Source organism: Amphibalanus amphitrite, unplaced genomic scaffold, assembly GCF_019059575.1.
Source record: "Amphibalanus amphitrite isolate SeventyFive unplaced genomic scaffold, NRLGWU_Aamphi_draft 000645F_arrow, whole genome shotgun sequence".
NCBI lineage: Eukaryota > Metazoa > Arthropoda > Thecostraca > Balanomorpha > Balanidae > Amphibalanus > Amphibalanus amphitrite.
In genome coordinates, this window is record NW_024882139.1 from 346,196 (window position 1) to 360,658 (window position 14,463).

Consider the following 14,463-nt stretch of genomic DNA (forward strand, 5'->3'; position numbering starts at 1 on the left):
GAAACTTGATTGGATGAGCATATCGGTAATAGCGATTTCAGTGTGTGCATTTATTGTTCATAGTGGTGTGAAATGTGGTTGGGGTACGACCGACAACCCGTCGGGGCGAATTTCGCACTGGGGTACTCAAAATTTGAAGAATTTAAGACGTTTCCATGAGTTTTGAAGGTATGGATAAGTTCTAAAAATCCGGTTCTCCTTATCTGGGCCATTAACTCCATACGGTCCAGGAAAGCTGGCACACTACCTTTAAGTTTGAAAATTTGACGTCATCAATTTTTAAGTTTTTTTCACTATAACTTGGCCACAAAAAGAGGTATCGATCTAAAATTTGGTATGTAAACAGAAATCACTAGGGGCTATTACAAATTTTCCGTTTTTTTTCGAAAATCTAAAAGTTTTTGGTTTTGTTTTGCTATTTTATCCAAAAAAAGTTTTTTTTTATTTTTGGGGTATAATTCCTAAATTTTCAAAATTTCGATATAGCAGTATCGTAGCGCTAGTAATTCTATGTAGGCCTGACAGCTCTTCTCGCGAAACCTTTTTTGGGGTTGAAAATGGCAAAAATTACATCACTTTGACGTCATTTGCGGCCAACCTATCATAACCTTTGGAAAAATTTGCATCACAATGTGTAATAGCTACTCCTGGGAGGATACTGAATGTTTGGTGACATTCGGCGCAGCGGTTCTGGAGATATATAAAAAAACTAAAGGGGGAGGGTGCAAAAAATGCCCCGCCCCCCGCCTGGAAGGTTAAGAGTGTTTTGGCCAATCGAAAGATCTCATCACGAACAACTAAAAACATGTACTTAATTTAAATTTTGAGGTCAAGGTCAAGGTCAGGTCAAGGGTACAAATTGCAAGTTTCAACAGTATCGGCCTTGCACCGTAGTTGCCGAAGAATGGAGTCATGGACTGAGACTGATTGCCCAAAACGTGTTCTTAGGCTACCAAGACAATATTCGTTGCATACAATATCATTCAAAGGTCAAGGTTAAGGTCAGGTCAGCTCAGGTCAGGTCAGGTCACCAAAAACAAAATATAGAAAAGGGCATGTGCGACACATGTTTTATGGGTCATTTTATTCATATAATTCAATAGGCACACTCAATAAGTGATATGGACCACCTCTAGATGAATTTCAGGTCAAGGTCAGGCCAAGGTCAGGTCAAGTGAGGTCAAATTTTGAAGTTGGTTGTTAAGGCCTAAAAAGGTGTCCATCTGATGTAGTTTTTCACGGCGAATCGAATGGTGCTATTTTTTGTTTCTGTACGAGGTCTAGAACTTCAAAGAAAATCATTTTCCAAAAATTGTGTGTGTCGTGACGTCATTAAATTTGGAATAACTCCCACATTTTTGAACCGATTCTTTTGAAAATTGATATGTAGGTGCACATAGACCACTTCTCTGACATATTCCGTTTTTTTTTTCGATACACTTAAAATTTTTGATGTTATAATTATTTTCCCAAAAAAGTCAGTTTTTTGGAAAAATTGGGGCCAAAATCCAAGATCTTCAAAAAACCGAGATAGCCATTTGATAGACAAAGTAGAATCACGTATAACCTTTTTTGTTACGTATTGATTCCCTGAAAAACGAAAATGTTAGCGTCGTTTGAAATTTTGCACTTTTTGAGGCGAAAATGGCGAACATGACGTCAGTAAAACGTCATTCTCTCATAAAATTTCCGAATGATTTCGCTCAAATTTTCAGGGAATGTGTCAAATTGATGTAAAAAAAAGGTACTGAAAGTTTGGCGGCGCTGCGCGCCGCCGTTTTTGAGATATTGCAAAAATTCGCGAGGGGGTAAAATTTACCCCCTATCCCCGCGCGGGATAACAGGTGGGGGGGGGGTCGGATCCGACCCCCTAGGCTGTCGTGGGTACGGAAATAGCCCAGGCTGTGCCGGGTTAACCCGCGCACCGACGGGGGTCTGCGCCAACTTAGAACCGACGGGGGGCGGTGGTAAAAAGTTTTTCTCGAATAACTTGAGAAGTAGCCAAGCTTGGAACAAACTAATGGCACGTTTCTAATAACAAAAAAAATCTGGAAACTCAAGGATAATGTGCGCTGACATAGGCTCCGAATCGCATTTCCGGCCCGACTTGGTCTCGAGAAACAGATCACAGATTAAGGCCATCTGGATTAGCAGCATGAAATGTTAGGGCATGAGTGCAATTTCAACTTCAGGCTACTGAAAGTTTCGTCGTGATTTCCCTTTTTACGCGAATTAGTTATTTGTCAAAAAACGATTGGGTTCACCTGACCGCTCCCTATCAATCTAGGTGCGAGTTTTATGTATGAGCCTTCGACGTTATTCTCGTTTGCTTTTGCAGTCCACCTACAGAAACCAGCATCAACGACACAGCACAGAGAGGGCTCCAGTCGCCGGCGGCCAGTGACGTCTCGATGCCGACATTGAACCGATCAACTGCGGCCAGTGTAGTCACAGTCCAGTATGTGGGGCTCTCGACTGACCAGTTCACATTTCCACCGGGTTATAGCGAGAAGCAGGTGATAATGGATTTGGAGTCCCTCCAATCCTTGAAGAAGGCCACGGTCTCCACTCTACGGTGGCTGCGGCTGCTGCAGTCGTCCTTGAGGCGCCTGGACGTTTTCGGTGAGATGTCATTGATGAAACTTGTACCTAATCACACTGCTGTGTGGTGAGGACAGCGCTTAGTAGGTAGGTATTGTGATTGCAGCCATGCATGTGGGCTGTAATGTTTAGCCGGTCCGATACCATATGCAATAATATTAATCTACACACAAAAGCAGTGTTTTAGCGGGCAGTGGCATCATCACAGTACCTAAAATGTGTAATGCGACTGTAACTCTGGTTAAAATTATGATAGACGTTGTTTTGAAGAACACGTGCTCTACAAATGATCATAGGAAACCGACGCCTAATGTTGATCATGGCCTGAAATCCAATACAGATAGTTTTGACAGCATCGTCGATAGTGTTCAATCTCTATTGTTCATAGTTCATGGTCCATGCTGAGCTATGTAGGTATAACAATATGTGTGCTTGTATAAAAAAGACATTGCCAAACTTATTCCTATCAGTGACGAGTCGGCTGTGTTGGTGTCAGTATCGGCTGTTTCATTGTTACATACCATAGTATCAGCGGCCTCCCGACCCGGCGGCAGTTCCGTCCGACTGCAGTCACCTGACACAGCTCTCTCTCTCCGATAGGACCGGGGGAGACGGGGGAGCCGCTGACACTGGTCCGACCGCTCGACTTTGGGCTGGTGGTCGTCATAAAACAGGCGGGAGATGACGTCATCGACCAGCTGGCCAAGAAGCTGGGACCACGGGCTGGTTGGGCTGGGTTGCTGGTCATGTTCGGTGAGTGGTGGTGACACGGACAGGTTATCGGTATGAGTGGTTAGGTATAGTGATGACACTAAGTAGCCGTGCGTGGTAACACCGTCCCAGCACAGGTGAACCGGAGACATATGCATGGGACAGGTCATGGGGGTACGTCAGAGTAGTGTGATTACAACGGTTTATATGACGATATCAGGAGTGGTTATGTGAATATGCCTTGCATGCACAATGCTGTTTGGTATTAGTTGTGTCGATTACATATTGTTCATATTTCTGAAGTCATACGTGGTGACCAGCAGTGGCCAAACAGGGTATTGATATGAGTGGTTAGATATAGTGATGAACATACCTAACGATGCATGGTTACACCGTACCAGTAGAGAACCACAGACCATGAACAGTATTGGCAATGACGTCACAAATGTGTATATGTGTGTATGTGTGTATGTGTAGTATGTTCGGTCGGGTGAATACCACCGACAACGGGATGCCAACGGCCATAATGCCACCCGTGCTGGGTATGTGGGAGTAGTGTGGTGACATTTAGGGAAACAAGTATACAAGTGATAAGCATCACAATAACTCACCAGGTAACCGAAGGTTTGTTGTAAATAGTTAAAACACTATTCTTTAGAATTGTGTTTTTCTATTGAAAAACAAATCTGAGTTCCCTGACAATATGGCAAAAGCTGCCTGAGATCAGTACAACTTGATGCTCTATAGAAAACGGCTGTTCCAAAAATTCAAATTTTTTTCAGGATTTCTAGTGGGCCAGGTAATCTACGTTCTGGTATGGGTCTCCCCTCCGCGGACCATCTGGTGCACGTGCCACGTGACTTTGAAAATTCCCGTGCTAAGCCAATGGGCAAAATGAAAAAATGCGTTCCACGGCAGATTGCTCGAAAACGATCCAAACCACCCCCCATTTTCTTCCATGCGGATCAACCACCATTCGGTGCACTACCCATGGGTATGTCGCAAAGTGGCCGGAAAAGTCCAGAACCACGTGCCACGTGTCGTTGAAAATGACCCTGCACACCGGAAATTGGGACTTTTGGTCATTTCGGCGCACCCATGATGCATAGGGTGAGTAGGTCAAAAACGCCCCCATTAAGCGCGAAACCTTCTGACACTCAACCCAACCCAGATTATTCAAACCTTTGGGCACCATCATGTAGCTCATTCTTTTTACTACGCTTTGAGACCAAGAAAAGACACTTGCGTGTGGTATTTAACCCCCAAAAAGGTTTCCGCATACCCTTAAAAAAGGGCGTTTTGCCCCACACCCTGGGTAATACGCCCACACCCGTGTGCAAAGCGCCCCCACCCTGCATCCATCAACAGAAAATGATGAACATGGCAGAACTTGACGTCATTCTGACGTCATTTGTGGTCAACTTATCATAGCCTTTGTAATAAAATGTTGTTGCAATGTGTAAAATGGATGCCCGGAGGAGTCCTGAAAGTTTGGTGACGATATATGCAGTCGTTTAGGATATATCAGCAAAAAAGGACAGGGAGAGGCCTTTTCGGCCCCGACCTACAGGGCGCTACCCTGCACTCTCACCACCGTGCAAAACGCCCCCCTTTCAGAAAACTGGGGGCGTCTTGCCCCATGCATCGAGTAGGCGTCTTTCCCCATCCACTCCATTTCTGGTCAACAAAATATTGACAAAAAACGCGCCACTAACGCCGCAGCATAATGAATTCAACAGAATGACAATAAAATGCAGTTTTGAGTGATGTGCACAATAGCAAGTTTTGTGATATAAAGAAGGCATCAAAAGCTTAGGAATCTTCTGTAAAAACAACAAAAACAACACCCCAAACCAACAACAGCACCTACCCACGCTGCTCCTCAAGACGCAGAACCGGAAATAGAGAACTACGTAAACAAGCAGCTGACTGTTCTGAAAGACAGGATAAAACACCTATCCGTCGATAAGATCTACGATTTTTTTTTAGGGGAGGCGTTTAACCCTGGGGTGCGTTTTCCCCACGGCCACAGTAAGTTACCCTACTATGGCGTGGGTGACCAAGCAATGGGTGTCATCCGGTCGGCAACTGTTTAAGATGTCGTCCAGTGGGTCAAAGTGGTAGTTTCAAACTTTTGGGATCCACCATTCTTGGGATTCTTTTTGACAAAATACTCACGTTTCTTGGCGCAATGTTTATTCCACGGTTTATTCCACCCAGCCGGTCGTCAATGCGTTAGGTGACCCAAATGGCGATTGACCTAGAGGAAGTTGGGGGCGAGCAACACGCACGTGCCATCCGTTTTTTACTCGGGCACTTTCATCTAGGAGATTTTTGCAGATATCTTTTTGATTTACGAAAATGACCAACCAAACGGTATGCCAGTCGTTGATAAATTATTATCTTGCTGCGGCCGGGCGCTTACTTGCGGTGTTTGCGTTTGGCGGCTGGCGGGCGACTTTTAGTCGTTTTCGGTTAGCAGTTAGCGTCGGTGCGGTGCGGGCGGTTTTATTTTTTCGGCGTTTCGGCGTTTTTTTGTGTGGGTTGCGGCGGACGGACGATTTTTTTCGCTGTTTGCGTTGGCGTTTCGGGCGTGCGTTTTGCACGTTTTGCGGTGTTTACGTTTTGCGGCGGGCGGGCGTTTTGTGTTTTTTGCGGTGTTTGTCTTTGGCGGCGGGCGGGCGGGCGGTTGATGCGGGCGGTTTTCTTTTTTTTTGCGTCGTTTGCGGTGTTAAATTTGTTTGCGGTTGGCGGCCGCTTTTTCGTTTTTTTGCGGTGTTTGCTTTTGGCGGCGGGCGGGCGATTTTAGGCGTTTTCGGTTGGCGGTCAGCGGGCGTGCGATGCGGGCTGTTTTATTGTTTTGCGGCGTTTTTGCGTTTTTTTTTTGCGGTTTGCGGCGGGCGGGCGTTTGTTTATTTTTGCGACATTTGCGTTGCCGTTTCGGGCGTGCGTTTTGCGCGTTTTGCGGTGTTTGCGTTTTGCGGCGGGCGGGCGTTTTTCACAATTCAAAGTCACAACCTTCGGGCCACAGCGCTCCTCGAAAAGCGCTGCCCTCGAGTATGTAAAGATGGCATTTCACTCACAATGCTATTGACTGGGCCGATGACGTATTGTGCTATATGCGCAACACACTAACATGCATAATATCTGTCATTTCCCACACCATTCACCTACCATGTCTGTATGTGCCTGTGTTTCCCAGACTGCCTGCGTGTCACTGCCGGGGCCCTACAGAGGCTGCTGCCCGCCCTCACCGGCCTGGAAGACGTCACACTTGACGGCTCTTTGTCCGGCGCAATCACTGACGCCTCACTGGCCGCCCTCCACGGCTGCTCCCAGCTACGTACAATGCAGCTGGGAACGCCCAGGGAACTCTGTACGGATGTACCGGTCACAGCGGTCAGCAGGTCAGTCAGCTGTACACTCAGACCAGACCCAGACACAGACCAGACACAGAGCAGACCCAGACCAGACCAGACCAGACCAGACCAGACTAAACCACATGCCCAGACCAGACCTGCAGACCAGACCCAGACCCAGACCCAGACCCAGACCAGACCCAGACCCAGACCAGACCTAGACCAGACCAAGACCAATACAAACAAACATGCATGGTCTGTATGTATGTTAGGGCCCTATATATTGTGGCTATAACAAAAGCAGTTATTGTATAAATGTACATAGCGCAACCAATGTTGTATCATAAGAATCGGTATACTATACATATTACATAGGTCTAATGGGTGTATGGATTACGTGCACAATGCATATGGCTATAGCCATACCCTTCCAGGCGGTGGGGGGGGGGGGGCATTTTTTTGCCCCCCCCCCCCTTTAGTTTTTTCGATATATCTCGAGAACCGCTGCGCCGATCGTCATCAAGCTTTCAGCACCCTCCCGGGAGCAGCTAGCGCACATGGTGACCAAAATTTTTTCCAAAGGCTATGATAGGTTGGCCACTAATGACGTCAGAGTGACGTCATTTTTGCCATTTTCGACCCAAAAAAAGGTTTCGCGGGAAGAGCTGTCAGGCCTACAGCTTTAGAGATACAGAAAAATAAGTCCGACATAAAAGGTGTGAAATTAAAAAGGGCTACAAAACTGCTATTTCGGTTTTCGACTTTTTGGGATTTTGACCCCCAAAAATAAAAAATAGATTTTTTGAATATAATAGCCAAAAAATCCAAAAAGTTTTTTGAATTTCGAAAAAAAACGGAACATATGTGATAGCCCCTACCGCCTTCTATCTACATACCAAATCTGAGATCGATACCTCTTTTTTTGGCCAAGTTATAGCGAAAAAACTGTTCAACATTGATGACGTCAAATTTTCAAACTCAATTTTTAGCAATTTTAGACATCGTAGCGCAAAACAAAGACCACCATTAGACTCCCCGTGACGAGCTGCATCGAATCGATACCCATTTTATGCAAAAATATCAACTTTTAAATTTGACCTTTTTTACCTGACCTTGACCTGACCTCCACCAGAAAGTGACCTAAACCGTACCTGATGGTCTTATAAGTTATAACCAACACCATTGAGTTGGAAATGAAAAACTGGCCATAAAACATGCATCGCATAACCTTAGTAAAGTCGGGCTCATGTGGTGACCCTTGGTGACCTTCGGTGACCTGACCTGGTATGACCAGTGACCTCTAATAGCAACATATGTACTAGACAACTGACGCCTTATCGCTGATTTTTGACAAAATGCGTTTTACTCGGTGTTATAGCGCTTTCCCTAGAAGCCCCGTGAACGGTGAAACATTTTATCTTTGACCTGACCTGTGACGTCATCGGTGACCCCTAGGTCAATGAAATTTGGTTTCCTTCGACAAATTTGACAGGGCTATCGAACGCCGTTTGAATTTTCCGGATCCGTCCAGTAGTTTCGGAGATACGGGGGGGCAAAAAAGTGCCCCCCCCCCCCACCGCGCGGAAGGTGGCTGGTAGGCCCACCGCCTGCCGGGATACATAGGTATATGCACGTAATCCAATAACAGCTAGCACGCTACCTACCGCATCGACCCCAGTCTCAGACCGGACCCGAACGCCGAACCCTAACCGGACCGGACCGGACTTGAACTGGCCCTGTGGAGACCGGACCCGTCCCTTCCAGACGGCCGGTCGGGCGACTGGTGTCGCTGACTGGCCTGTGTCCTGTTCTGTCGCAGACTGGTGGTTACCTGTCGGAGACTGGAGTGGCTGATTTTTCACGCAACGAAGGAGCTCAGTCAGTCGGTACTGGACGCCCTGGTCCGGGCAGACCTGGGGAAAAGAGATGACGGCACGCCGAGAACACTGAAGTTCGCTGTCCCAGGTAAGTGACGGCGCCACCCAGCGTCTCTGATCAGTCCCACAACAGACGGCACGGCGCCACCGGCCTCTCGAAGCCGCTGTCGTACACCCTCTCAACGGGTCGAGATGAGCACATGACGCTGATGAGTGATGTGACTTCACAACTTATATGATCAGCATAGTGACATCATTTTTTAAGCATCAATCTGACTTAACTATGTGACACCACTGGCTGTAGGCGATTTGCATTGTGCAATATGCATGTCGGATATATCGTTGTCTTGTGTTATTAGAGCTCCATTGTGTGCATGTTTTGTTTACAATGACACACACAATGTGAAAGTGACTCTTAGTGTAATTAGTGTAGGTAGTGCAATTGAAAAGAACTGGAGGTTATTGGCTATGTTGCTAATTTTTGTATAACCTTTGATTGAGCAAAAATGTAAACAAGAAATCAGTATAGTGTACTGTTCTCGTTGTAATAAACGGACAGCAAACATAACCACTGGTGCCTGGCTGTAGGTGGTAATGCTGTGCTCACTGCATGTGGCATCATAACCCGCGTATGTGCTGTTTGTGTCCCGGTGAGACGTCGTCACATCAGACATTTACGTTAGAGTTATGTGTGACGTTTGATCATACTTGCGCATTGTGACACTTGAATTTATGTTGTGAGAAATCGTTTTCCAAATATAATATGTATTTGAAAAGTCTAGCTATCTTCGACCATCTTGTCTGCTTATATAGGTAACTTCTTTCACTCCAAACCTCGCCCTATTTCTTCTTCTGATCCACAGCATCTGTCTGTGAGAAGCTAAAAAAACCACCGTTCACCAGCAGCATCAAAGTCTGTCAGCTTGCCTAGGGGTATCAATCGAAAATACCACGCCGACTCAGAATGCGCCTACAGCAGTCATCCTCAGTAAGTTATGTTCCATGGGATTTTAGGACTAAAGTACGTATCGCTAAAGTACGTAGGACAAAAGTACGTATGCAAATGTTCGTACGCAAATATACGTAGGCGATAAAGTTCGTATGCCAAAAGTACGAACGCAAATGTTCGCAAAAGTACGAACGCAAATGTTCGTACGCAAAAGTACATATGCAAAAGTACGTAGTGCATAAAGTACGTATGTCAAAAATACGTACGGAAATGTTCGTACGCAAAAGTACGTGTGAAAAAGTACGTAGTGCATAAAGTACGTATGCCAAAAGTACGTACGCAAATGTTCGTACGCAAAAGTACGTACTCTAAAGTACGTAGTGTAAAATGTACGTATGCCAAAAGTACGTACGCAAATGTTCGTACGCAAAAGTTCGCATGCAAAAGTACGTAGTGTTTAAAGTACGTATGCCAAAAGTACGTACGCAAATGTTCGTACGCAAAAGTACGTATGCAAAAGTACGTAGTGTATAAAGTACGTATGCCAAAAGTACGTACGCAAATGTTCGTATGCAAAAATACGTAGTGTAAAAAGTACGTATGCCAAAAGTGCGTACGGTTCGTATGCCAAAGAAGGTAGTGTATAAAGTACGTATGCTAGAAGTAGGGTATAGTAGTGTAAGTTGAGCCACTTTTTCTTTATTGCTGCTCTGTTGGCATACTAACATGGAACTTATGATAAATTCATATACCAAATAATATAGCTTTGTCCATTTCGCCCATTTACTTATCGATAAATTTTGCTATGCCTTGTAACAAATGTTCATTAAATAAAGAATGAGAAAGGTATTACACATTGATCAACTTAACCCAAGGGTGGGGTACGTACTTAATACCCTACGTGCATTTGCTATACGTACTTTTGTCCGTGACGTACTTTTGTCCACACGTAGGGTAGACCGGGGCAAGTCGCAGGGGCGGTCGCAGACTTGGAGTTTGGGGGGGGGGGCCAACTTGGCAAAGGGGCCTCTGCGCTGACCCGGGGGGCCCGGTGCTAGCTTAAAGGGGCCCACGGGCGTAGTGCATGAGTGCAGAAATCTAGGCCATGACCGGTGAAGCGGGGGGGGGGGGTAGGGAGCGGCACCCGAGCGGAGGCTCATTGAGAGCTTTGAGGGTGCACCATGTCGAAAAGGTACCGAAAAGTGAATTTTGAAGCATTGATTATGTCAATAATTCACGCAACTGAGAATGGACTACCGCAAAAGTAAAGGCGGCTAACTTTGCCATTTTCTTTGCAAAAAAAAACTTTGCCATTTTTTAAGATCATCATGCTAAAACTTTTAACAGTGGGTCATCGGTATCTGTTCACTGTTCAATCACATGTGTTCCGACTTCCGTTTAATCTTTTTTTACTTGAGCACAAATGCATATTTTGAAGACCATTACAGTAGTAAATGCTTCGAAAGACGGATAGTGGGCAAAATATCCTAAATTTGTCGTGCTGCATGGAAAGTAGTGTTGCTGAGGAAAGGGGGTTTTGTTCCAGATTATTGTGGATGCAGAATACATTGTCTGCACTCACTGCAGAATTATTGTTGGTGCAACTGCGCCCACTGCACCCATGGTTCCTACACTTATGGGCCCATCGATAGCGCTTCGGCGATACCTATCGCCTAGAGGCTGCAATGGGGCCCTTAGAGTACGGTGTCAGACCCCCAGAGGCCGGCGTTGGACCCAAGGGTCAGCGAAGGGCCTCATAGGCCCCAGGTAGGGCCCCAGAGGCTGATGTGGGCCTTCATAAGCAAGTGCGTGACGCCCAAAGGTAAGGCTTGAGCCCCCCAGAGAACATAACAGGGCCATCAGTGGCCGGTGTAGAGACCTCATAGGCCAGTTTGCGGGCCCCTCAGAGGCTAGTGTGGGGCCTCAGGTGTCGCTATGAGGCACTTAAAGACCGGTATGGGTCCTCAGAAGCCGGCATCGATCCTTCAGAAGCCAGTACGGGGCCCTCAGAGGCACATAATGGCAGTTTCGGTCCCAGAGACAGAAATGGGACCATCAGAGGCCGGTGTGGGACCTTTAGAGGCTGGTTTGGGCTCTTAGGGGCCAGTTTAGAGCCCTCAGAGACCAGTACAGGGCCTGCAAAGGGCAGTTTGAGACCATCAGAGACCGAATTGGGCACTCAGAGGCTAATATGGGTCCTTACAGGCCAGCATGGGCCCTTAGAGGTCAGTGTGGTACCCTAAAAGGCCGGCATGAGCCGGCGTTGGACCCCAGAGACCAGCGGAGGGCCCTCAAAGGCCAGATGGGCCCTCAGACGCCGATGCGGGCCCTGAGCGGCCGGCATTGGGTCATCAGAATCCAGTGCGGGGGGCCCTCAGAGGCTAATGTGGGTCCTTACAGGCCAGCACGGGCCCTCAGAGGTCAGTGTGGGGCCCTAAAAGACCGGCATGGGCCGGCGTTGGTCCCCAGAGGCCAACAGAAGGCCCTCAAAGGCCAAGATGGGCCCGCAGAAGCCGATGCTGACCCTTACAGGCCGGCATCGGGTCTTCAGAATCCAGTGCGGGGGTTCTCGGAGGCTAATATGGGCCCTTACAGGCCAGCATGGGGCCCTGAAAGATCAGAATGGGACCCAAAAGGACTGGCATTGGCCGGCGTTGGACCCCAGAAGCCAGCAGAGGGCCCTCAAGGGCCAAGATGGGCCTTCAGTCAGAGGCCGATGCGGACCCTTAGAGGCCGGCATCGGGTCTTCAGAATCCAGTGTGGGGCCCATAGAGGCTAATGTGTATCCTTACAGGCCAGCATGGGCCCTCAGAGGTCAGTGCGGGGCCCTAAAAGACCGGCATGGGCCGGCGTTGGACCCCAGAGGCCAGCGGAGGGCCCTCAAAGGCCAAGATGGGCCCTCAGACGCCGATGTGGGCCCTGAGCGGCCGGCATTAGGTCATCAGAATCCAGTGCGGGGGGCCCTCAGAGGCTAATGTGGGTCCTTACAGGCCAGCATGGGCCCTTAGAGGTCAGTGCGGGGCCCTAAAAGACCGGCATGGGCCGGGTTGGACCCCAGAGGCCAGCGGAGGGCCCTCAAAGGCCAAGGTGGGCCCTCAGACGCCGATGCGGGCCCTGAGCGGCCGGCATTGGGTCATCAGAATCCAGTGCGGGGGGCCCTCAGAGGCTAATGTGGGTCCTTACAGGCCAGCATGGGCCCTTAGAGGTCAGTGTGGGGCCCTAAAAGGCCGGCATGGGCCGGCGTTGGACCCCAGAGACCAGCGGAGGGCCCTCAAAGGCCATTGACCTGGGTCATTGACCATTGGGTCATTGACCTGACCTGGAAGGTCAACCAATGACCTAGGACCTTAAAATTGGGTATCATCGGCTTCCTCTCGTCACGGGCAACACGCTCGTTTTTTCCGCGAAGCTCTAGCTCGATCAGGGGCCAAACGGCAAGGGGGGGTCCAACCGACCCCCCCCCCCCTACACATTGAAGGCTGGCAAACGCCGCACACATGCGAGGGTTAAAATAAAATGTCCAAAGAACACATTGAGCACAAATTTGGCCTTCCAGGTGATGTGAGACAAAAGAAGGTACCTATTCTTAGGTGCTGTTTTTTATCCGCTGGGACTGAGAGCGTGAGATGATGTTTTTCGTACTCCAGCGTAGATGGGTAGCCATACGGCTGGAGTACGAAAAACATCATATTTCATGTCATGTCATATTTTGTCCCCGTATGACGTCATACTCCACCCGGTGCCGGCAGGCTTGTTCACCCTTGGATTGGAAGGATCCGAGAATATGACGGACAAATGGGACGACAGTCGGCCGGGCTTCATCACCAACTGGGAGCTGGTGAAGCTGCGCTCCTTCAGCATCAGCGTGCACCGGGTGGATACAGTGGGGTCGAACACCATTATTCCATTCAAAACTGCGCTGGTTTATCACAAGACACGTGTTCGAAAAAGTCCATGGACTTCTCGTGTGTTTTTTTATATACAGGTAGACAAAGTGTGAATATAATGGCGTGATACATTACATTACAAGTGAGGCGTGAAATATGGACCAGGAATTTGTGTGTGTGGTTCCACAGTGCGCCATACCATTGAACTCAACACACTGATTACGGTGGACTTTGAAGTGAGCGAATAACGCACTGTGCGGTGTTTACTTTCTGTCGAATGACTTGTGTGTGAAATATCACTGGTGGATATAACACATTGGCACGTGCTGTGGGGGCCTGCGTGGGCGCTGTTTTGTAGAAATTTATTAGCAAGCTTCGGTATTGGGCTTGAAACAAGCGCTACGTAGGTTTAGAAGTGTCCAACATTGTTGAATGTTGGACATACCTATGCGACTTTTTATATGGAGGTATTGGGCACATGGTATTGGGGTATTGGGGTTATATGCCGATAAAACGTGTGTGCGTACCTTTGTTGGTACATCTGAAACATCTGAAAAGTCGTTGATGTGCTCTGCTTGTGCTAAGGACTGTGCTGTTTTGCATAAATTCATTCCAATAATTGTGTGAGGCTTCATGCAACTCTAGGTATCGTGATATAGATGGCTAAAGTAATTACGTCCTAGTTATAGCTATGAGCTAGCTAATTTCATTGCAGTTTTTGTTTGTGTGTCTGTATGATGTGTGTGTGGTCACCAACTGTGCCTGCGTTATATCTGATATTAACAGGAACGCTCTTGAGATTACATCGGGAGTATAATCAGCCCCTTTGTTTATGTAGAGACGGTTTTTTGATCCGCTTATCCGACCCGCATACGGTGGCCCGGAGGGGACGATACACGCGATATATTTCAATACACGCGAAAACTATTGGTGTTTGCATTTTTACTCGGCTAGAGATCATTGTAAATGGATGTGTGGGGACGGCTACGAAGCGGCGGTAACGAAGGATGGTTATGTAGTGTGGGGGATGGTCACCACATCAGGCTACCGTGCCACCAGCACAACACTTGCTAGTGAGG

The 14,463-nt window shown here is 47.7% G+C and overlaps 1 protein-coding gene across 1 annotated transcript; it reads left to right on the top strand.

The window, feature by feature from the left end:
* The first annotated feature begins 2,372 nt into the window (after positions 1-2,372).
* Positions 2,373-14,262, top strand: LOC122363870. Its single transcript, XM_043333669.1, has 6 exons — positions 2,373-2,622; positions 3,202-3,354; positions 6,515-6,719; positions 8,491-8,636; positions 9,412-9,536; positions 13,247-14,262. The coding sequence occupies exons 1-5, from the start codon at positions 2,412-2,414 to the stop codon at positions 9,477-9,479; spliced, it is 783 nt and encodes a 260-aa protein (XP_043189604.1). The 5' UTR covers positions 2,373-2,411; the 3' UTR covers positions 9,480-9,536; positions 13,247-14,262.
* The last annotated feature ends 201 nt before the right edge of the window (positions 14,263-14,463 follow it).

What these genes read in the sequence shown, in the direction of transcription:
- LOC122363870 (XM_043333669.1), top strand. Translation starts at nt 2,412, where the DNA reads ATGCCGACATTGAACCGATCAACTGCGGCCAGTGTAGTCACAGTCCAG. An exon ending in TGGGTTGCTGGTCATGTTCG is followed by an intron (nt 3,355 to 6,514) that starts GTGAGTGGTGGT and finishes TGTGTTTCCCAG; the next exon opens with ACTGCCTGCGTGTCACTGCC. An exon ending in ACTGAAGTTCGCTGTCCCAG is followed by an intron (nt 8,637 to 9,411) that starts GTAAGTGACGGC and finishes TCTGATCCACAG; the next exon opens with CATCTGTCTGTGAGAAGCTA.